At 32.0% G+C, this 23,817-nt stretch overlaps 3 protein-coding genes across 4 annotated transcripts; 1 reads left to right on the forward strand and 2 right to left on the reverse strand.

The window, feature by feature from the left end:
* The first annotated feature begins 746 nt into the window (after window positions 1-746).
* Window positions 747-1,882, forward strand: LOC131008784 (uncharacterized). The gene is made up of 2 exons (XM_057935811.1): window positions 747-980; window positions 1,422-1,882. The coding sequence occupies exons 1-2, from the start codon at window positions 873-875 to the stop codon at window positions 1,782-1,784; spliced, it is 471 nt and encodes a 156-aa protein (XP_057791794.1). The 5' UTR covers window positions 747-872; the 3' UTR covers window positions 1,785-1,882.
* Window positions 1,831-3,573, reverse strand: LOC131008783 (uncharacterized). Of its 2 annotated transcripts, none has more exons than XM_057935809.1 (4): window positions 3,361-3,573; window positions 2,939-3,132; window positions 2,455-2,612; window positions 1,831-2,371 (listed from the first exon to the last, which is right to left on the reverse strand). In XM_057935809.1, the coding sequence occupies exons 3-4, from the start codon at window positions 2,566-2,568 to the stop codon at window positions 1,946-1,948; spliced, it is 540 nt and encodes a 179-aa protein (XP_057791792.1). In that variant the 5' UTR covers window positions 2,569-2,612; window positions 2,939-3,132; window positions 3,361-3,573; the 3' UTR covers window positions 1,831-1,945. The 2 variants fall into 2 exon arrangements, with proteins under 2 accessions (XP_057791792.1, XP_057791793.1); XM_057935810.1 differs by having other exon boundaries at window positions 2,455-2,573; window positions 3,361-3,552.
* Window positions 3,574-17,120: 13,547 nt separating this feature from the next.
* Window positions 17,121-18,932, reverse strand: LOC131008785 (transcription factor TCP17-like). The gene is made up of 2 exons (XM_057935812.1): window positions 18,654-18,932; window positions 17,121-18,327 (listed from the first exon to the last, which is right to left on the reverse strand). Exon 2 carries the CDS (start codon window positions 18,290-18,292, stop codon window positions 17,411-17,413), a length of 882 nt encoding a protein of 293 aa, XP_057791795.1. The 5' UTR covers window positions 18,293-18,327; window positions 18,654-18,932; the 3' UTR covers window positions 17,121-17,410.
* Between the last annotated feature and the right edge of the window lie 4,885 nt (window positions 18,933-23,817).

The following is a 23,817-nucleotide window of genomic DNA, read 5'->3' on the forward strand; positions in this document are numbered from 1 at the left end:
TCAGTGTTATTACAAGAAGTCAAGGGTTCAATTTCCACAGTTCTTCTTTTCCCATTTTTTTTTCTTAAAAGAAAACTTAAATGATACTAATTCTGAAAAAAAGTAACGTCAATATTTTGAATTAAAAAGTGATACTCCTTCCATCTCACTATAAGTGACTCAAAACTTTTCGGCACAGAACGAGTAATCTATAATTCTGAATTATAACCTATATCATTCAACGACGTAATTATCTAGTTCCGGGACGAGTGAAAATGTAAAATACTTTATAAAACATAATTCCAAAACAAATTGGAAGTACACAAGGGCTCAAATACTAAATTATAAGTAGAGAAAAATAGAAAACAAAAAAGCATCATCTCTATCTTATTTGACTTAACCTACATTTTTTTTTTCTTCGAATTATCTCATTTGACTTTATCTACTTTTTTTTTTAATAATCACATCATGTTATAATATGAATTTACATATCTCTACATTATAATTTTATCATCCTAAATAATTATATTGAGAAAAAAGACCAAGTGAAATAAGACAAAAAAAGTAAATAAAATGAATTTATTAAGAACCAATTTATAGATTTTCCGAAGTTAGTTGTAGAAAATTTAGTAATGTGTTACATTTATTATTGTTGATACAACTACATAAAAAAATCCATAGTTGAAGTGGAAAAGATCCCAATAATGCTGCCAACTAATGGTAACTTCGGAAATTTGATAGAAGAGGATAGTATGGATGAAATGGCGCCACGTGGAATTTTTAAAAAAATTGTAGCAGCAGCAGCTCCACGAGAGATATTTCCAACCACTGAAATTGATAAATATGCAGATTTGTTTTGGTTGAGAGAGAAATAAGGAAGAAAAAGAGAGGTGATGAAGATGATGGCTGCCACAACTAAGCCATATTCACCTCTTCTCATCAGATCCATGGCTGCCCAGAAGCCCATTCCTTTTGCTGCCAAAACTGTCACCTCTAAGAAGGTCTCTCTCTCTCTCTTGTTTCTTGATTTTGTATGACATAGATAAACCCTAGTATTTATCCATCATTCTTGAATGTGTGTTTGATATGTACTCTAATCTAATAGGAATGTGTAGATAAATGTAGTCTAAGTTGAGTCAATTGAGTTAATTTTACTTGATTCATATTATATCAATTGAGTTTTTTTTTTTTAGGGTGTCAATTGAGTTAATTCTACATGTTATATATCTCATTGAAATGATAGAATTGGATAAATCCTAACAATGTGAATAAAAACACTTACTATGATTGATGAGATATAGTATAAAATTGAGTGTTACAGGTATAAGATGGTGAAATAAGTTCGAAATTAATCGAATCCATCGAAATAAATGATAGGTTAACTTGGGATTATTTATATTAATCCATCCCATCACTCAAGGCAAACTACTTTATAACTGCAGAGCACGACGCCGAAGCTGCTGACGCGAGTGGAGCAGCTGCGACTCCTTAGCAAGGCGGAGAAGGCGGGGCTGCTGTCAGCGGCGGAGAAGTCGGGGCTGTCATTGTCGACAATCGAGAGGCTGGGGCTCCTCTCGAAAGCTGAGGAGCTCGGGGTGCTCTCAGCCGCCACGGACCCTGCGACGGCGACGACGCTCCTCAACGTGAGCTTGATCTTGCTTGTTTTGGGACCTGCATTTGTTTTCATAGTGCCGGAAGACTACCCTTGGGAAATAGGCCTTCAGGTTGTGGTTGCTCTGCTTTCTATAGTTGGTGGCTCTGCTGCTTTTGCTGCATCAAATCTTGTATCCACTTTGCAGAAATAGACCTTTTTTTGCTTGAGAATGAGATTTGCACAATTTCATGTCAATGTAAGACAAAAATTTCACCAGTAATTCCATTCTAGCAAACATGATTTGGTGAAGCCAAACCACAACAAAATATCACATTCATACATCAGTTAGTTTCAATACCGAATTGGATTGAACTAAGAATCATTTTCAATATCAGAATCAGATGCAGACGACTCTGCATCCAAATGCAACAGCAGAGGATTCACTCTGTTTGTATTTGCTTCCAAAGGAGGAAGCCCCTCATCATCATCATCATCATCGCTCGAACATTCATCATCTTTTAAACATTCATCATTTTCTTTGGAGGCAGGTAAATGCAAGCTTTGCGTTGAGGTCTCGGATTTGAAAATATCGGGCCATTGAGAGGCTTTTCGAAGGAGACGAACTTGATCGTGGTAAAGCACCTGAGTGAGAATGCCGGCCACCTTTCTACCAGATTCGATGGCCTCCTCTCTCCCACTTTCATCTACAACTACGAAGTTGCCTCGTTTAATCCACATACTTTTCTGGAATTTGGCTGGAAATATTGCTAGTAGATGTTGTCCTTTTGCATCCATTACCTTCACAAAAGGAATTAATCCGTAATTTAAAACAAGATTCAATCTGAAAATGAAGGATTAGATATGTGTTACTGTGTGTGTACCTCAATAAGATTAGAGCCCCTCAAATCGACAACCTGCATTATGTTTTGGCCTTGTTGGAGCGCCATCATCTCTGCCTCCACCGCCCTCTTCAGATTCTTCCTTCCTCCTTTCATCTTCTCTGCTGATCGTTTACAGTAATAATTCAAGTTTTCACTCTCTACATTAAGATGTGCAGCAGCAAGTTTACATATGTCAATGTCAATATGTACACAAATAATTGCAAACATCCACATTCATCTTAGAGCAAATTGTTATCAATGAGAAACACAACATAGACATTGAGATACACGAGCAATAACGCCAGACGTTAGAATAGTTAGGGGTAAGTTAGCCAAAACAAAGCAATCTAGTGTATTTTATTCATAAATCAGAATACATCTATCTAGTAAATTTTCTGTGTTTGCATAATGTAGTAAGAAACAATTGGGGAAGTGAATTGGGGAGTCCAAAACTACTGCTCGTGTTGGGGAAATTAAACTTTACCTTTTCGACGGAGAAATTAAACACAGTCGATGGAACTGCCGGTTTGACTCAGTAGAGAGCGCCGTCGTTCCTGTCGATTTCGCGCGGATGTCTGGCGAAGAGAGAGACGGAGTAGCTAGAGCCAGCCGACGTCGTTCCCGTCGATTGCGAGCCGAGCTGCAGATGACTGGCGAAGAGGAGCGAGAGCCGTGCGTCTGCGTCGATTACGGGCGGCGATGAAGTTATTTTGCAGAAAGAAGAAAAGACGGAGAAGAGACGTAGTTAGGGCTTCCACTATTTCCCTTTTTCTATTGTTTCGATCTATTTCTGATTTTTTTATATTAATTCTCCGTTTTAATTTTTATTAATTCTCTGTTTCTAATTTTTATTCTAGCTTGTTAAGTTTAATTAATTTTTAAGACCCTAAACTATCCAAAACTTACATCCCTCCGTCCAAAGCGCCTAAGGGTGGCGGAGCGGCGGCGGACGCCGGACAGCTGGCTTGTAGTCGGCGGCAGAAAAACACTCCTCGTCGTTGATAGCGGATAGCCGTCTGGGTGCTGCCGTGTGCTGTGACGGTGACGCCGGAAGAGCGACAGCGGGCGGCGGCTGAGGGCTGTGGGACAGTGAGAGACGGAGCATTTAATTTGAGTTGAAAAAAAGGAGCTAATATGGGCCCTAAAAGCATCGTTTGAATGAATTGGGCCCAACAAATTAATAGACCTCTTATTTCCACGATTTTTTAACTTGATTTCAACAAAAAATTTAAATGTACATTATTCTTGCTAGAATTTCTGTTTCTTGATGCCCATGTATGTGATTCAATATATTTTGAAAGCTTATGTTCTGAAAACCTTGCACTATCTGACATATACATGGTATAGTTTGTTTCATTTTAAATACTAGGGCTAATTGCCGAATGAACTACTATTACAATGTTTGCCCGAATTTGTAATTTTAAGATGTTTTTTTTTTAAATCAATAATAATAATTTTAACTTCTTATTGGTATATATTGGACAAATTTTATTCGAAAAAATATTGTCATAAAAAAAAAGTAATCTAAAATAACAAATTTAGATAAATGTTATGTTATTTCTGAACAATTAACCATAAAAACTAAATTCAAGATACAAGCGCAATTGGATTCCAAAAAGCGAAGAATGGTGAAAATTGTGTTCATTTTAACGAAATTATTACTGATCCTGAAATAGGTATATATAATTTGGTTTAATATACGTACCATTATTTGTTGGGTTAATTACTCGTAAAATATTTTGAATTTTTGTCAAATTTTAATTTTACATACAAACTTTAAAAAGTAGCGTGGCAATTACTGAATTTTTATCATCACATTTTGATTTTGTATACAAACTTTAAAATATAGCGTGATAATTACGCAATTATTGATTTAATCTGATTTTGCTACCCATCAAAATTTTAATCAAATTTAATACTGACATGACTAGTTGAATAATTAACATGGCATAATCGGCGATAGAATAAAATAATGTATGTGATAACACATCACATCCACTCTTTGAAATTATGCAAAATCGAATTATTCGGCTAGCGATGTCACTAATAAATTTGGTCGGAATCTCGATTGGTAGCAAAATCAGATTAAATCAATAGTTCAATAATTATCGCGCTACTTTTTAAAGTTTGTATGCTGAATTGGAATTCGATGAAAGTTCAGTAATTACTAGGCTGTCTTTTAAAGTTTGTACGTTATTTTCTAAAGTTTGAATGTAAAATTAGAATTTAATGAAAGTTTAGTAATGATGATGTTGACTTTTAAAAGTTTGTATATAAAATCAGGATTCCATAAATATTTTGTATTTTAAAGTCAATTAAAAAAGAGCAAAATGCCAAAAGAATTAATGCATGATATAGAGCCTGAAATAGTTAAAGTGGCAGTTAAAGATGATGTAACTATTTTCTGATTAATTAGCTAGTTTGGGTACAGCCTGCTGCTCATTCATCATTTGTATATTTGTATGCTCAATCCATTGCATCCTCGCAGCTTTGCAGTTATATATCATGCCTCTCTCTCTCTCTCTCTCTCTCTCTCTCTCATGTGGAGTGGAGAAATAGCAACAGCATTGGCATATATGGACGAACATGTTTGTGTGCATGCGTGTGTTATATATAATTTTCTCTATACATAGGATGTGGTCATAATGCTTTAGTTATTTATTTTTGGTATATGAGCCGCCGAATTTTGTAAGATGCCAAATTCTGTGAGATGGGATATAAATTAATTTTTTTAAACGAAAATGTAAAATTATTGGAGATTTTTTTAAAAAAAAAATTAAACGCTGAAAATTATGGGGACGACACAAACTATGATTCACCCACATATATATGAAAAAAATTGCTAATAATAGTACTAAAAATTAAATAAAGGTAAATTTAGTAGTTTGATATATTAATTTTGTATAGAGTTATAGATTTGATAATATGATTTTTTTTTTCTTTTCAGAATAAAACACTTATTCCAATACTTAGAAAATATATATGCATGAAAATGGAGAGGAGTTTGAGTATGGTTTAATTCAAAGTGTGAGAGGTATTGGTATTTGGGTTGTAGATGAAAGAAACCAATAATACAAAATAGCAGTAGCTTTTTAGAGTGCAATAGCTAGGGTTTTCCCCACCTACACTAATCAATCCCAATAAAACTTTTAAAAGCATGCAGCAACTTGCAGTAGCAGCTCACATGTGATTATCATTTATGAACATTTACAACTTATTTACTTTTACCTTACTATTTCTTCTTATGTAATATACATATATATATATATAGAGTAAGAGGGTTTTTTAGGACAATAATTTAGGTTGATTTGAAATTAGAACAATAACTTTTGGATTTGTAAAAATAGGACACTAATTAATAAGCGTTGCACCCGTAGGACATTTCTCGCGCCAATTATGAAATTTTCGGACTTTTCCGCACGGACCAAGCACATGACATCCTATCTAGAGCCGTAAAAATGACGTGCTTGCCACATAAGCAACTCCTCCGTGCGGGTTGTCATGTGCTTGGTCCGTGCGTGAAAGTCCAAAAATTTGATAATTGGCCGAGAAATGTCCTACAAGTGCAACACTTATTAATTAGTGTCCTATTTTTACAAGTCTGAAAGTTATTGTCCTAATTTTCAAATTAACATAAGTTATTGTCCTAAAAAATCCTCTTACTTCATATATATATATATATATATATATATATATATATATAGAAAGGTTAAACGGAGAATGCTAAATATTTAGAAAATAGAGAAATCGGAAACAAAAACGAACAGATCTACAAATTTAACGAACATATCAATGTACCGCATGAACAGCAATTTGCCCAGGGTTCGAATCCTGTTGGTGGCGAGATTTTCTTTTTTTTTACTAAATACGTCTGTTCAAATTGCTGTTCATGCGGTACATTGATCTGTTCGTTAAATTTGTAGATCTGTTCGTTTTTGTTTCACGATTTCTCTATTCTCTAAATATTTAGCATTCTCTGTTTAACTTGACCCTATATATATATATATATATATATATATATATATATATATATATAGGGTTGGGTTCCGGTGGATCCCTATGCTTATAATAGATCCGTAGATCCAAATCTAGACCACACATTTATGACATGTGGCGCATCAAGATGGTGACACGTGGCAAGGCATTTCAAGGCAAAATCTGGAGAGGGGTAAAATTGGAATGTAATTTTCGAAATTCAAAAAAAAAAAAATATATATATTTTCTCAAAATAGGTATATTTTAGACGCATAAAGTTTCATACGAGAATGCATGAACTTTCATATAAAAATGCATAAAGTTTCATATAAATATGCATAAGATTTCACCCCACCCCAACCCCACCCCCCACACCCCAGAACCCCACCCCACCCCAGAACCCCACCCCCACCCAACCCCCCACCCCAAAAAAAAAAAAAAAAAATTTTTATTTTTTTAAAAACTGATTTTCTGACCACTGACCCACCCCTACCCCCACCCCCACCCCCCACCCACCCACCCCCCCACCCCCCCCCAAAAAAATTTTTTTTTTTTAATTTTTTTATTTTCTCAAAAACTGATTTTCTGACCACTGACCCCCCCACCCCCCCCACCCACCCACCCCCCCAAAAAAAATTTTTTTTTTTTGAAAATCAGTTTTTAAAAAAATAAAAAAATAAAAAAAAATTTTGGGGGGGGGGGGGTGGGGGTGGGGGTGGGGGTGGGGTCGGTGGGGGGTGGGGGTGGGCCAGCAATTAGAAAATCAGTTTTTGAAAAAAAAAAATTTTTTTGGCGGGGGGGGGGGGTGGGGGGGGGGAGGGGGGGTGGGGGGGTGGGGGTGGGCCAGCAATTAGAAAATCAGTTTTTGAAAAAAAAAAAAAATTTTTTTGGGGGGGGGGGTGGGGGTGGGGGGTGGGTGGGGTGGGGAGGCAGGGGGCAGGGGCTGGGGTGGGGTGGCGAAACTACCAGATTTATTAAAATGAAATGCATTTTTTGTATAGTTTAATGCATTTTATGTGAAAACTTTATGCATTTTTGTTTGATTTTATATGCATGTGAAACATGCCTATTTTTGGGGGGTGGTAATGGGGAGGGTTGGGGGGTGGTGTGGGCTGGATTGGGGGGTGGTATGGGGTGGGGTGGTGAAAATACCAAAATTGGAAAAATTAAATGCATTTTTCTGTTCAAAGTTATGCATTTCATGTGAAAACTTTATGCATCTTTGTGTGAAACTATATGCATCTAAAATATATCTATTTTGAGAAAATCTAAAAAAATATATATTTTTTTTAATTATTAAATCCGAAAATTACATTCCAATTTTACCCCTCCAGATTTTGCCTTGGAATCCTTGCCACGTGTCACCATCTTGATGCGCCACATGTCATAAATGTGTGGTCAAGATTTGGATCTAGGGATCTATTATAAGCATTGGGATCTATATGATCCCATTCCTATATATATATATATATATATATATATATATATATATATATGGTTCAATTCTAGTGAGAAGCTGGATATGAGATTAATGAACTTTTCAATAAATTCTTTAAACTTTTCAATATAACTGACGAACCCACAAATCTATTTAATTTATTAAAAAAGATGTTACAGCCAAGAATTGAACCCCAGATCAACCGCGAGTTCATAAGAATTTACAGTAAAGTTCATCAAAATGTACTAACTTGTAAATTCCTTCTCACTTCTCAACACATTTGAGCTTCTCAATTGAACTTTACCATATATATATATATATGGTTTAATCAGTGAATAGAAAGTTTGCTTATCCTAAAAAAACTATCTATTTTAACCGGATCAGCCTATAAGATAGCAGAAAGTAACATAATTTTGTTATGGAAATTAAAAATACCAAATAAGTCAATATAAAGTCATGAATAAACTACTTATAGTGCAAACATGCATATTCAGATAATATGATGAAAATTTCGCCTCCTCATTCGAACTGAAATTTGAATAATTATTCGTGTATTACAATAAGCTTATTCATAGATCATAATTCTCATTCTCATTGGTTTGGACCCTCCACTCAGCTTCTCATACTTCATTCTTTTTTTTTAGAAGAATCGCCTCTAAAAAATAAAATTATGATTTGCAAAGATATTGAGAAAGAGTAGCAGACGCGAGAGAGATGGGAACAAGTGAACAACACATGTGAGACGGAATTGGAAGATATCGGGTAAGCTGCAAAGAAGAGAGAAAGAGGAGAGAAGAAAATTTAAAAAAATGTTGCGTAGATTTGGCGTTCATGGAATTGGATGAGAACAACAATTGGATAAGTTGCAGAGAAGAGAAGGGAGAAAATTAAAGGAGAGAGAAAGAGATCGGTGAAAGATAAGCGTGTGGAAAAAAAATACGAATTGCTGATTAGGATTGACGGCACGCTCACATAGTCGCTCAAAGGCGCTCAGCATATCAAAACTCTCTCTCTCTCTCTCTCTCTATATATATATATATATATATATATATATATATATATATATAGGGGCGCGCTCCAGTGAGACCCCCTATTTTTCGTGTAACATGAGTACAATGAATAAGACATATAATACTAATGAATAAAACGTATATCTAATTAACAAGATGTATATACTGATGAAAAATAAAATTTAGAAAATTCGTAATGAATAAGACATATATACTAATGAACATGGCCGTATATACTGATGAACAATGCAGTATATACTGATGAATAACAAAATTTAAAATATTCTGCTCCCTCCAGGATTCGAACCCTGTGAAAAAAAATCACCCTCCAGATACAATATCAGCCATATGATTGATAAAATAAAGGCACCAGATCGTGCCCTAGATCTCACTAAAATTAGGGGGTCTCATTGGAGCGGCCCCTATATATATATATATATATATATATATATATATATATATATATATATATATATTATTTTAATTCTTTTTTAAATATCTTCAAATTTGTTGGTTCATAAAAAAATACTATGCATCTTAAATTTAAGTTTGTGGCAAGATCTTTTTTATGATATAAAATCATTAAAAATAAATTTAAAATGAATTAGTTATGAAACTTTTAAATTCTAAAATAGTTTATTTTTCTCTTTTCAATTAAATTTTACAACGTTTCATTTATATTTGCATGTCTATGAAAATAATTATTTATTTATTATGACACATGATACTCTATAATACTAATGAATAATCCTGATTTTCATTATCCAATAATTTAAAATTATTTAATAACTATCATTACACTTTATACAGAGTTGAAATTTTACGCTTTTAAATTAGGATTTTATACTTTTTTGAGGAATTGATGTAGATTATTTTATTTTATTTTGAAAACATATTTTATATTTATTTATATTTATATTTTAATTTAATTTTATATTTATATTTATTTATTTAAATATATGAATAAAAGTAAATGTCTAAAACAAAAAAGATAACGCTAACGAATGTTAAACATGAGCGGTGCTCACATAAGGAGCTCATATAAGGTATATATGTAGCATAACATCTCTCTCTCTCTCTCTCTCTCTATATATATATATATATATATATATATATAGGAAGAGGTTCTAATAAAAACCTCTTTTAAAATGAGAACTAGGAACCTAATCTTCACCATTTATTTTAATTATCCAACGGTTAAGATCAATCCACAAAAAGTCAACCGTTTTTTTCTCTTTCTTTCTTAAATCTGCCGATTTATCTCATTTCTTAAACATAAAAGGCTATTAAAGTAAATTTTGATGATGCTTTATACGGTAGTTAGTGGCCCAAAATTAAGGGATTGCATTTAATTTTTTTATTATACTAATTGATTTGTTAGTCAATTACCTTATCATTATAATGCAATAAGTAATCATAGTTCGAACTGCATAATTACCATTTACGAGTTGCACATATACGTTTAATTTAATGTTTCGTTTATTTGTTTGTAGTATAACATAGTAATACGAGTTGCATAAAATAAATCAATTAATTTTTTTCGTTTATTACTTTGTATAACAGTATAAGTATAGTAACATAAGGTCTGATTGCTGCCTTGGGGAAAGCTTGTAATGCATAATAACCATTTATGAGTTGCACACATACACTTAGTTTGATGCATAATAACCAACTATGCAACTAAAACTTACCCACTATGCATCTAAAATTTTCACTTGTGCAATACAACCCACTACAAATGATTTTATAATTATATGTAGATTTCAGTCGCACATTATGAAGTAATGCACATTTTTGAAAGTGTGAAGTGTGCAGCAATGTCGGAAACTTGAAATACTCGAACACCGGTTAGATCGATTGGAATGCCGCCGCTGGATGTGAAACGCCCAAAATGAAACGCCGCCGCCTTCTGTGAAAAGCCTGATTAATAGATTAATCGCCGCCGCCGCCGCCGGATGTGAAACACCCAATGGAATGCCGCTGCCTTGTTAGAAACGCCGGATTAATCTCTGAATCGCCTCCGCCGCCGCAGGATATGAGATTCGTTTTCTGATTTGGACAAAACTCCCACAATCGCTGCCTTAAGTAAGGCGCTCACAGCTTCCCAAAACCCACACCTCCGCCGCCGGATTGCACAGAGATCCACCGGTCGTTGATTTCTCGGTCGCTTTCGACGCCGGATCGTTGCTTGCACAGAAGTCACCCCCTTTTTTTAAACCCTAGGTGAAAGGGTAGATGATAGTGAAACTTGAAGTGCAGAACGTGAAAATAATATAAAATCTATTTTACATTTCTACCCTTTGAATTTCAATTACATTTAAATTAATAATTAAGTTGTGCATTTGTAGTTTAATCTCAGCCCTCTATTTTTTTAAAATCAATGATTTAGATTAGGTTCCTAGTTTTCATCTTAAGGGGGGTTTCTATATTAACCCCACCCTATATATATATATATATATATATATATATATATATATATATAGGGGCGCGCTCTAGTGAGACCCCCTATTTTTCGTGTAACATGAGTACAATGAATAAGACATATAATACTAATGAATAAAACGTATATCTAATGAACAAGATGTATATACTGATGAAAAATAAAATTTAGAAAATTCGTAATGAATAAGACATATATACTAATGAATAGGGCCGTATATATTGATGAACAATGCAGTATATACTGATGAATAACAAAATTTAAAATATTCTGCTCCCTCCAGGATTCGAACCCTGTGAAAAAAAATCACCCTCCAGATACAATATCAGCCATAGGATTGATAAAATAAAGGCACCAGATCGTGCCCTAGATCTCACTAAAATTAGGGGGTCTCATTGGAGCGCCCCCCTATATATATATATACATATATATAGGCTCCTTTTAATTGATACTTTTTTTTATATAATATTAAATTAACATTCTTTTTAATATCTTAAATTATATAAATATCAATGATCACAATTGATTTTTAATTGATCGATTAACACAAGATAAATTAAAAGGTTTAATTGGATCATCTTTCTACATATGTGTGTAGGGATGAGCTAATTATAAAATAAAAATTCATTTAAAAATATAAACTTAAAATCATTTTTTATTCTTAGATCATAAAAATTTACTATGAATTTATTATCTTATTGGATAAATTCATTGTCTTGAATTCGAATCTCAGATAGAGCTAAAATTTTAATTTTTAAATTTATATATTTCCACAACAAATTCACATATACATATTTCATACAGAATTCATGGTTTCATATATATTTTAAAAAGAGGTTTATATATAAGGGGATTCGGCTATAAATCTATTTTAAAATATGAACTAAGAAACTATAAGCACATGCTGAATTTATATGAAACGTGATGAATTTGCTATGAAAAATTAATAAACTAAAACAAATATAATTTTAGTCCACACGAGCTTCGAACCTAAAATCACATATTTATTCATCAAAATGCTAAATCTAACGCAAATCTTCACTACCTAAAGAATAAAATCAAATAATTCAAAATTAAAATTGTTTTTTCATCCAATCCCTATATATGGAGAGATTGTGGTTATAGTGAGAGCTGTATTTTTCGTGAGAACGTGAGAATTATTATAATTAGATGCATTTGCTCTAAAACCTAATGTATTCATTGTTAAAATTAATGCATTTGCAAAAACTAATAAAGTTTTCATTCTATTTTGTTTTCAAATTAAGGTGATGTATTTATTCAATAATACAATGCATTCATTGTACTTCTAGTTATACTTCATTCTTTTATGGGTTAATTGCCTACAAATACACGAATTATACTCAAATTTTGGTTTTTGACCAAATCTATTTTTTGGTCAAAAAATACATAAACTTTCATATTTTTGGAATTTGACCAGAGCCGAAAGTTCGTCGACTAATAAATTGATTGTTTGAATTCTGATGGGCAATCCGAAGGTACCGTTGGAAAGTTCCTAATATTATCTTTCTAATGATACTTATATTGTTGGGTTTTGATAACCGGAAGTGGTAAAAAAAATGGCATGAAAGTCGAGGTCACGAAACTCTATATTTTTTTCTTTTTTTTTTGATAATTTCCGATTACCAAAACCCAATAATATAAGTATCATTAGAAAGACAAGGTCAATAGCTTTTTAATTGTACCTTCAGATTGGCCATCAAAATTCAGACAATTAAATTAGCCAACAAATTTTTGGGATCATGTCAAATTTCAAAAAATAAAAAAATTTATGTATTTTTTGACAAAAAAAATTGAATCGATTAAAAACCAAAATTTGAGTTATATCCACTTATAAAGGATGAATTATGTCCACTAATAAAGGAGTAGCTTAACTTTATGGGGAGTTGCTTGGTGAGCCACAAGTTGGGACTGTACCATTCTTTAAAAATTCTTGGATCTTGTGATCATATACCAATATTAATGCAGTCACCCTCTCATCACTTTATTATCTTCTTTCTTTTTCATCATAAACTTTCTTACAGAGTTATAATATTCTCTCTCTCTCTCTTTCTAGGCTATATGCTTCCTTTTTGGCTAGCTTGACATTCTTTCTAGGGTTTTCACATATAGCTACTCTTGGTATTGTACGGTCTAAACCATCACTGTTAAGGCTAATTATGCCATTATTAATTACATTTGTACGTGTCTATTATTGGTATATAGGTCACTAGTAAGCATTATTAACTTTACCCAAATAGGGTTTATATAGTTTGAACTAGCTTCAACAATAATTAATATCATCTTGCTTTAATGTAGTTATAAGAAATTAAGATACAATATTAAAAAATGGTGAACTTGATGATTAACTTCCATAACGCGTTGGAGTTAAGCCCTTAATTATTAGAGTTCATGCACGGTGCAAGTTATAATTCTTTTGCTAATAATAATACGTGCATTGTCACTATATATTAATTCAATTTTTGAAATGTACTCTAATTTTTGTCTCATATATTGATGTTGTTATTATATATGAATGTCTTCTTTATTTTATATTATATGAGTAATGGGTTAATTGTGTAAATTATAATGTTGATCGACGACGTACATCCATATATATATTGCACAGATAAAATACTAATTAAATAACATAATTTATATCGTGCTAAAGTGATCTTCGATCACAAAGAAACATGAAAAAGAAAAGAAATGGAACGAACAAAAATTACTTGTGAAAGGGATCCACGACATGATCTAATTAAAAACAATAAAATAAAAAATGAAAGTGAGAAAGAAAAATTAAATAGATCTCTCTGAACTTCTATTCTGTCTCTTTATATCATATTGCTCTAGTAGTAGTCGATATCATTGACATATCACGTCAAACATAAATACATGGCATGGGTCACTGGTTGTTGTTCAATACTTTTTTATCATAAAATTTGTCTTGTATATTGACATGGAGATTGCATTAATTTTTAGATGTCAATTTTTTTTTTAATTATCATTTTTTAAAATACAAGCAGGCTCAATGAATATTTTGACCTCAAACCTCTGCTGCACATGTCCAAGCTAAGGTAAAACTAAGATTGTGTGAAAAAAATGTATCCCTTAACTTAAAGGGAGAGCTATATATATATGATATCAAGATATCATGTCACAAAACTCAAATATTAATTTTTAATATAAAAATAATACTTGTTCCTTATCAAATTTATAAATTACATAAATATTTGAAAGTTGATTAATCTTTTATTCATTTCTTGAAGTTTAAAAAAAAGAAAAGAAATAGCTTGAATTTTGCTTTATATGAAATTTATAAATTTTAATAATATCAATAATACTCTCTCCTTCCCGCTATTTGTGACTTACTTCTTTTCGATATAGAGAATGTATAAATTGAATAAAAGTGATGGATCTCACACCCTTTGAAAATTTAAGTACATTTTATAAAAATGCGTCACTTTTAGCAAGACGGAAGGAGTAATTTAGTAGGATAAAAATAGTAATATTCAATTAATATAAAAATATAATACTCGCGAACAAAATGTCAGCATTGCTTACTCGTAAATAGTGTGCGGCAATCCTTTATAAATATTTGTATAATATTCTTCAACATAAAATAATAGTTTAATAGAAGTAATATATTTAAATGTAAAAATAAGACTAATTAAGTAGTCAAATAGTATCGTAACTATCACTATTTCTCCAATTATATCCTAAACTTTTAACATTGACCAATTAATATACCCCCAAATTACATAAAACTATACAATTAAATCTACCCCTAGAAAAAAATCGGTACATGTGAATGCACAACAACAAAAATTTCATTAATGACATGAGGTTTGATAGTTATTATGTGTGTCATAAAAATTAGTGATATACTGATATTTCATGATGTAATTAATCATTAATTGTTACATTTTCAAATGTCACAATTTTTTATGACACGATTATTAGCTACCAAGTATCGTGACATTAATAGAATTTTTTTTTGGGTAGTGACCGAGTAGGGGTCATCATAAATTTAATAATGTTTGACATGAAAATACATGTGTAACAATGAATATTTTTCAATTATTACATAGGTTCGAAATCGAAACAAGGTCGCGTTTTTTTTTTTTTTTCCTAAATGAGCTTACATAGTTTTGAAACGTGGTTTGTTCTTATGCACACGCATATATTTTCATGTCGGATATACACGATGATTCTACTCAATTTTATGTACGAAAAAAATTATTCGAAATGAATTTGCTTATATTGTTCTGATAATTTAAGTAGTAATTGGTCAAAATAAATAATTCAAAATGATGTTGAAATGTAAGTTATAACTAGGGATCCATCAAAATAAAAATGCGTGTCAAGATCCATCAAATGGATCCTTGATCCATATAAAAATTCAACAAAAAGGATAATAATTTTTTGTAAATACGGCTATTCGTACATTACAAGCAAATTATTCGTCATTTTATATTGACTTATTCGTTATTCTCATTTATCACGAAAAATAGTTATTCTCATTGAATGTCATGTCACCCCTTAAAATAGAGGAGAAATAAAAGAAAGAGAATCGCTTATTATGATTCATTTTCATTGTTTAACCAAACACTCAATAAAAATAACACTTTATTGTTACATTCTCTTTCCATTTCTCCAATTGAACCAAACAAATGCTAAATATCTGATTTAATCTCATTTCTCATTTTAAGAATAGTTCTCATATATATATATATATATAATTAAGAAGAAAAAAGATGCAATTAATTAATGACCAATCATACTAAATTAAAGAGATCAGTTTGCTGAAAAAAAACTACTCAAAATATGTACTCATCCAAAAGCCTGAATGCATACAATAAAAATAAAATTTTTTAAGTAGTTCATTTGTTTATTTAGAACATATCATCCAAAAGTTTTGATGAAGACAAGAAATTTGTGTTTGTTACCAATATTAATGTTGGTTTCTGATAAAAGGGACATTCAGAAAAATAAGGAGAGTGTCTCTTGCACTTTACAGAATTCTGACAAGGCAGCAGCAGCCACAGCTAGTGCAATAGTAACCATTTTTCTGCTCCCCTATCTTCAACATGCATGTGCAATTCAAATCCACATTTAAGATTTAATTTCTATTTTTTTAATTTTCTTACAAATCTACAAAATAAAGTAGATACTCAGCTCGGTGCTACTAGAATCTTGTACGAGGTAGCAAGGGATATATATTTACAAATTAATATATATACCTCTCTAAATACAAACATATGTTATGAAAGAGTAATCTGTAAACTCACCACTGTTAATTTCTACTAATTCAACTCATGTACAAGCCATGAATCTTAATTAATTAAACATAAGGCATATGATGCAATAATTTTTCTACGTCTCAGAGTGATCATTAAATAAATTATTTATATATAGCAACAATAGAAAATTGGAACACTCATATTTGCATTTCACATCCAAAAAACTTTATTTGGTCTAGATTTATTTTCACCCCCGGCCGGCCCTTTGAAAGACATAAATTCCCATATTCAAACCATTAAACTATAAACGAGAATAGATTAGCAATATTTGTCTAATCTTTAACTACTAATTAATACTGCGAAATAAAAAAGGAGAAATATTTCATATGCAAACAAATTAAATTAACTAAAAACTTATATACCTAGCTAGTCAATCATATTGTTAAAGTCAGGTTTATTCAGCCAGATGAGAAGAAGGATATAAATTAATCAAAGAAAATGCTAAGACTAGGTGATTATACTGCATGAAAAGCATCAAAAAAAAAAAGTTGCAACTCCAAATATATCTCTCCAAGAGTCACCCAAAATCCAACCTCAATTATTGATTACACCAATCAAAATTAAACCCTGAGAAATGTGACTTTACGCAAGTACATACAGGTATAGTATTTAATCACACACTAATTTCAAGTATAAATGTATTTCTCTCTTGCAAAAAAAAGAAAGAAAACAAACATATAAAAAAGACAGAAGAATCGTATCCCTTACTGTATATGGCATTTGTATAGCTGCAACACTCCCATTTTCAGTGGGCTCCAAATGTATATATTTCGAGAGAGAGAGAGAGAGAGAATCAGTCCTCCTTCGTGTCCGATCTCCCGGCGTGATCCTCATGAGCAGGTTTGGAAGCTACATTCAACGGGAACGGCCTCATGGGGGAGGTCATGAGGTGGAGGGCCGTCGAGAAACCCAGATTCTGCTGCACATTCTCCATTGAAGGAGGCAAGTAGGAAGGAAAGGGTGGGATAGTTGGGGCAGTATTAGGGTAGAAATAGAGATGAGAGTTCGGATTAGGATTAATTTGATCTGCTCCTTGTCCTTGATTAGGCAAAGGAGGATTGTAATTAGGTCCAAATTGATGGGAGAGGGACAAATTGGGATGATCCCAATGGAAATAAGGGTTGTGGTGAAAATTAGGGAAATGGGATTGATGATTTACGACATTCCCCAATGGGAAGAAATTCTGTGCCACAAAACCCCCAAAACCCTCTTCATCATGATTCTGATCTTGAATCCACTTCTGAGTACTCTCTCTCTCCCTCTCATCATCGTGGGTCTTGATCATGGCTTGCTTGGAGGCGAGGAATTGGGAGAGGGACGACGATGGGGAATCTTGATTAGGGTTAGGGGAGAAGATTCCTGGGATGATGGGGAGAGGAGGGAGCTTGTCGATGTCGGCCTTGGTGGCGTCGAGGAGCCAGTCGACGACCTTGCTCGGCTGGCTGAGGCCGAGCTTCTCTTGGAGGTCGTAGAGCTGCACCGCCGTGGGGATGGAGAGCCGAATGCGCCGGTCTCTCAGCCCCCTCACCGTGCACACTTTGCTGTGCCGGTCTTTGCCCCCGAAGCTGCGTGACACGCGCACTATTCGGGGGTTTTTGTGGCTCGACGACCACTGTGATCTCGCCGGAGGGAGCTTCGGCGACCCTTCTTGCTTCACTCTCTCTCTAGAATTCATGCTTACACGATGACGACCACCACTTCCTCATTGCTCTGCAGTAATTATATATGAATCTCAGCGGATCGTGTTAGTGTTAGCTAGTAACTAGGTTTTTAATTTGTGTGCCAGCTAAACTTGGAATCTAGAGAATTTGTGCAGAGGTGTGTGTGTGTTTGTTTCATCAAATTAATCATGTACACACTTTCTTGTCTCAGGATTTGATCAAGAATTCATACGGCATCAATTAGGTTTTCAAAAATGTAAGAGGAAAGTTCTCTAGGTCTTCTTTTTTGTGAAACGAAACAAGAAAAGAAAGCTAATTTTAACTTTAAAAAAAAAGTAAGAATTAAAGATGAAATAAAAGACGAATTGAACTCACGTTTTGTCATCATCTGGTGGCTGATCAAGAAACTGGATTTCTGCTTAGAAGATATGTGTTGAAGATTCTGTGTGATCAGCCCATTCTAGAAGAGGAAAGAAAACCCTATGTGTTGATGAAAGAAGGAAATAATTTGGTTGGGATTTAGGGAAGAGAGGGAGGGAGATGATGATGGTGATGGAATATTTTACCACTCCATGTTGCAGAAAAGATAAAGGTATGGCGCAATTGCGACCATGTGTCGTCGGTGCATAACGACACATATCAAAAATCTGGTAATTAAGAAAATTAGGTTATAAATTCATCAAAATAACACTACATGTTAAGCTATAGCTGGGAAAATTTAATTAAATATCAATGACTTGTATAAAAGTCATGGTTACTCAGTTTATACTCTGCTGCTCATAATTAATGATTCTTTGCGATCCATGGACTTTTAACTTCCGTCATCAAATTAAATGGGACCAATCTAGCTAACACCATTTGCTTTATTGCCAACTATAAATAGCTTTATCAGCTGCAACATTTCACAGTATGAATGGAATGTATTATACATATACATGCCTCTCAAGTGAGAGAGAGAGATGTGCATGCCCTATTTTTATTGATAATAATGCCATGAATTAATTATTAAGGGACTGTTTACTATTCACAATTGATAATATATATGATTGAGTATTTTTTTTCTATTGCAACGAGGGATGATGATAACTTTGGAGTGAAGAATAGATGCATATACATACATATATATATATATATATATATATATGTGTGTGTGTGTGCCCTATTGTAATGGTCATGGTGCAATCAATTTTTGTTGCATCATGTATGAGGGCTTTTCATGATAATTAGTGAACGCCCTTAATGACTTTGGAGTGAAGAATAGATAGATTCCACAGTAGATTAAGTTAATTAAAGATGCAAATGAAGAAATGAAATGAATAAGATAAGTTTAATTTGGATGAGTAATATATATATATTGAAAGATGTGGTGGATGAGATTATTGATGTACAAGTATTAGTAGAGCAGGGACCAATTTTATGGGAGGTTCTTTAAAGCTTCTGCTTACTTATCAGAGGACCACTTGTAAATTTTGCAGTGAGATTGCATCAAACCAACTTGTGCACCCATAGGCTTGCTTCTTTCTTTCTTTTCTTTTATTTCATTTTTCTTATATATATAAAAAAAAGTGGTGAGGACTGAAGAGACTATCTCTCTATCTCTCTTCAATTCTCTCTTTGGTGGTATGTGGGGAGCAAAAATGTGGTGGTTATAATGATATAAGATTGCATGTTATAAACACTTTCCATGCACAGTTTTGATTTATGATTTATGATTCTTTAAAAGAAGTATAAGGAGAAAGTATTTGAAACCAACCACTTTGCTAGAATAACATAACTGTTTTTTAAGTCAAATTTGTAAATACATCTTTATTAAAGGCCCACCACAACTATCATTTTTTGGTGATCCTAGCTATCATATATATCTCACAACATCATGATCATGCTATATATGCATAACATGCGACACAAGGTTCGTGTAGTTATTTAATTTTATGGATATTATATATGACCGTGTTATATATCGTATTAACCAAACAACTACTTTCCCTAAAAAAAACATGACTACTTCAAATTTTTTACTATATATATGTATATTATTTAATGTGATCACCTTAAAATATGTTTTCCAACAGCCTCTTATAAAAATGCTACTTACTTTAATTAAAAAATGTCCCAACGTCTAATACTTTTGTCAAATATATTTTGGTACCCAAATTTTGACCAATGTAACGTAAATGTCCCGAGTCGAAATTTTGGGGGCTTGAAAAATGTTGTGCAATATGCATTTAGGTAGGGTAAAGAAAATGTTGATTTGTGTTTTGTGGCGAATTTAATTAGGGTTGTGTACCAAAACAAAACATTATGGTTTAAATGTTGAGACATTTTTTCCAAAAGAAAATGTTAAATTTTGGAATATATATATTTTCTGTATTTCTTTAATTCCAATTAAGATATACATTAAGCTAGTATTCTTATGTAATGTTGGAGTAACTTTTTGTTTGTTTGTTTGGCCTTCTAAACTTTTTTGACTGGTCATCTTTTTTGGCAATTAATTTCAAGTGGCTTAAATTAATGTTGCAAACTCAGTTCATTAATTAATTTAATCGGTAAGCGCGTATACTAGTTAATGTGTGTACTTAGATTAGTTGTGCAATGTCTTATATAGCTTTATAGACATTAACAATAAATGAATTAAAGAGCTAAAAAAAACAATAAATGAATTAAATAAGTGTTTATTATTTGTACTACTATCAACAAGTACGTTATATTTTTATGTGCGGATTGAATGGTTAAAGATGCTATCGTCTGTCAAGAGACATTTCTAGTTGAATAAAACTGTGATAATTTAGTCACGTCAAATTTCAATGCAACAATATTCTAATTAATTTTTTCTTAGAGGAACAATATAATTCTAATTAATTAATTAGTCCTTTCATATAGGGCCAAAAATAGTTGAGATGCCTGCATTTTAATTTCTACTAATATAGTATGCACACTCAAAAGTAGTTTCAATTATAATTTCTATGGTAAACAAATTACAGTTATCGATATCTTCATAATTACTAACGTGCCTCGAGATTAAACTATTATGCACATTTTACGGAAATTAATTAAACATGCACAATATTTTCATTCAATTTGAACAAAAAAGGAGAGGGAAAGATAGAAAAGAGAGGATAAGATAAAGATAAATAAAGACTGCTGTAAAGAAAAGAAAAAAGGATATGATAAATTAAGATTAATGTCAACAGCAATTACAAGCCAACACAATTTATGTATGGATTGATGAGAGGTATATATATTACTAATTCTTAATCTTGTAGAATGGGAGTATTTTCTAATTAATTAATTTCATTCTCGTAAAGTTTCTAAACCCACGTACTTAGCAATTCCAAAACATGCAACTAACTTAATTTGTTGCACTTAAAAGTTTCAGGAAATAAAATTATTATTAAGGGAAGAGGTCTATACAAACTCCCAATTAACATTTCCTTAATATTTTTTTGCCAAAAAAACATTTCCTTAATATTTTTGTTAAAATGCATATTGTGGGAAAAATCGAAAATAATTAAAGTTCAAGTCATACTATATATATTTAGAGAAACATAATCTTAATCTAGCCCAAAAGCATATAGTAATAAAAATTTATAGCCATATAAAATTATAAATAAAAATATAAAAATAATAGACATTTGGACTATTATGCGCTTACACACTTACATGATTTACACGAATTTGTGTGTAATATGAATTCACGTAACAGTGTAAATAACACTATTACATAATTCCCCACAAAATTTGTTTTAGTCATGTAAGTGCGTAAAAGCATAATAGTCTCAGAGGACGTTCTCTTTGATTGTAAATTTATCGTGAAAAAATAAGGTATATAAAAAAAAATCATCCTTTACATCCCCCCATTCCTTTTTCTTATTTCCTACAAAATAGAATTTCACCCTTACTCATTCCTCATTTTCACTCCAATGAGGGATAATATTATCCCTCCATTTTTTGGTGTGATAATATTAATTATCCCTCATTGAAACCTCAAAAAAATAAAATAGAAAATAGTATCCCTCATTAGAGTGGAAATGAGGAATGAGTAAGGGTGAAATTCTATTTTGTAGGAAATAAGAAAAAGGAATGGGGGGATGTAAAGGATGATTTTTTTTTATATACCTTATTTTTTCACGATAAATTTACAATCAAAGAGAACGTCCTCTGAGACTATTATGTAGGAAATGAGGGAAAAGAAAGGAGAAATTTAAAGGGTGAATTTTTTAATACTCTCATTTTCTCATGATAAATTTACAACCAAAGAGAACACACAATGATTACTATTTCCATTTTTTTAAACCTATATGACTATAATTTTCTTTTTGTTATACGAGAAAGACTAGAATGAGATATTGTCTATGCATGGAGAAAAAAAAAAAAAAAAAGTGCAAAAGAAGCTATATATTATAAAAACCTCTATGCATGTTATATTTGTTCATCAAATTAAATGAAATTTGATCTACTGCTTAATTAATATAATCTCAATAATTAAACTTAGTTGTAGCATTATCTTGTCTTTGTGGCATGGCATCAATTAGCTAGGCAGCTTCATTGATTTTGGCATGAAATTATTCTGGGTAATTAGATGATATATATAGTTGCAGCATGCTACACACGGACTTATTGTTTCAAGTTAAGCTTGTTTTATAAAATTTATATATCTTCGTACGGAAATTAATTAATATACACATTTTGATATTTGATATTGATCGAGAGGTCGTTTATTATCTTTTTGGCATATTTACTTCAAATCTCTTAAATTAATTACTCCAGTTCCCTAGCTAGTTATATACAGATGAATAATAATAGAATTGCAAAATAAGAAAAAGAAGTAGTTATGTTCAAGTTTAAAGTCAAACATATATCGTGCAATAATAATAATAATAATAGTAATAAAATGCCAGTTGAGTTTGAGGGACCAATTTAATTTATTGGACGTATAAGGACTTTTGTTCCGGAATAAATCACCTGCCTTCCACGTGGCAGTAACACTTGGAATTTTTCTATTTCTTGCCCTGTTTAAATTATTATTATTATTATTATTATTATTATTATTATTATTATTATTATTATTATTATTATTATTATTATTATTATTATTATTTATTTTTAAAAATTATAGGAGGTATCTAATATATAATCAAATCAACAACTCGCACACAGGCGGGACATCTACACCATACAAAGATGGAAAACAATCGTACGCAGGTGAAACACTACCCACTATCCACACAAAAGTGGAAAAATGCGAAATTGAAACCAAGACCTCTTATAAAGGAAAGTCTTTGGGTGCCTCAACTTTGTTACTTGAGCTAGGCCTCATCGGCTTTTTTAGGTTCCAGTTTTAATTACTAACCATCCATCCATCTCATTTCTCATTTCTCAGTTAAGTGTCCATGTAGAATACTAAGACGAACTTTATAAATTTTCTAAGTTTCAAGTCACGAGATTTTGGGGATGAGGGGTACTACTATTTATTATTATTATTATTATTATTATTATTATTATTATTATTATTATTATTATTATTATTATTATTATTATT

Source organism: Salvia miltiorrhiza, chromosome 2 (genome assembly GCF_028751815.1).
Source record: "Salvia miltiorrhiza cultivar Shanhuang (shh) chromosome 2, IMPLAD_Smil_shh, whole genome shotgun sequence".
NCBI lineage: Eukaryota > Viridiplantae > Streptophyta > Magnoliopsida > Lamiales > Lamiaceae > Salvia > Salvia miltiorrhiza.

Excerpts from the sequence above, each read along its gene's own strand:
- LOC131008785 (XM_057935812.1), bottom strand. The coding sequence starts at position 18,292 with ATGAATTCTAGAGAGAGAGTGAAGCAAGAAGGGTCGCCGAAGCTCCCT.
- LOC131008783 (XM_057935809.1), bottom strand. The coding sequence starts at position 2,568 with ATGAAAGGAGGAAGGAAGAATCTGAAGAGGGCGGTGGAGGCAGAGATG. Across the intron at positions 2,372-2,454 it reads GGGGCTCTAATCTTATTGAG|GTAATGGATGCAAAAGGACA; the intron begins GTACACACACAG and ends CCTTTTGTGAAG.
- LOC131008784 (XM_057935811.1), top strand. The coding sequence starts at position 873 with ATGAAGATGATGGCTGCCACAACTAAGCCATATTCACCTCTTCTCATC. Across the intron at positions 981-1,421 it reads AAACTGTCACCTCTAAGAAG|AGCACGACGCCGAAGCTGCT; the intron begins GTCTCTCTCTCT and ends TTATAACTGCAG.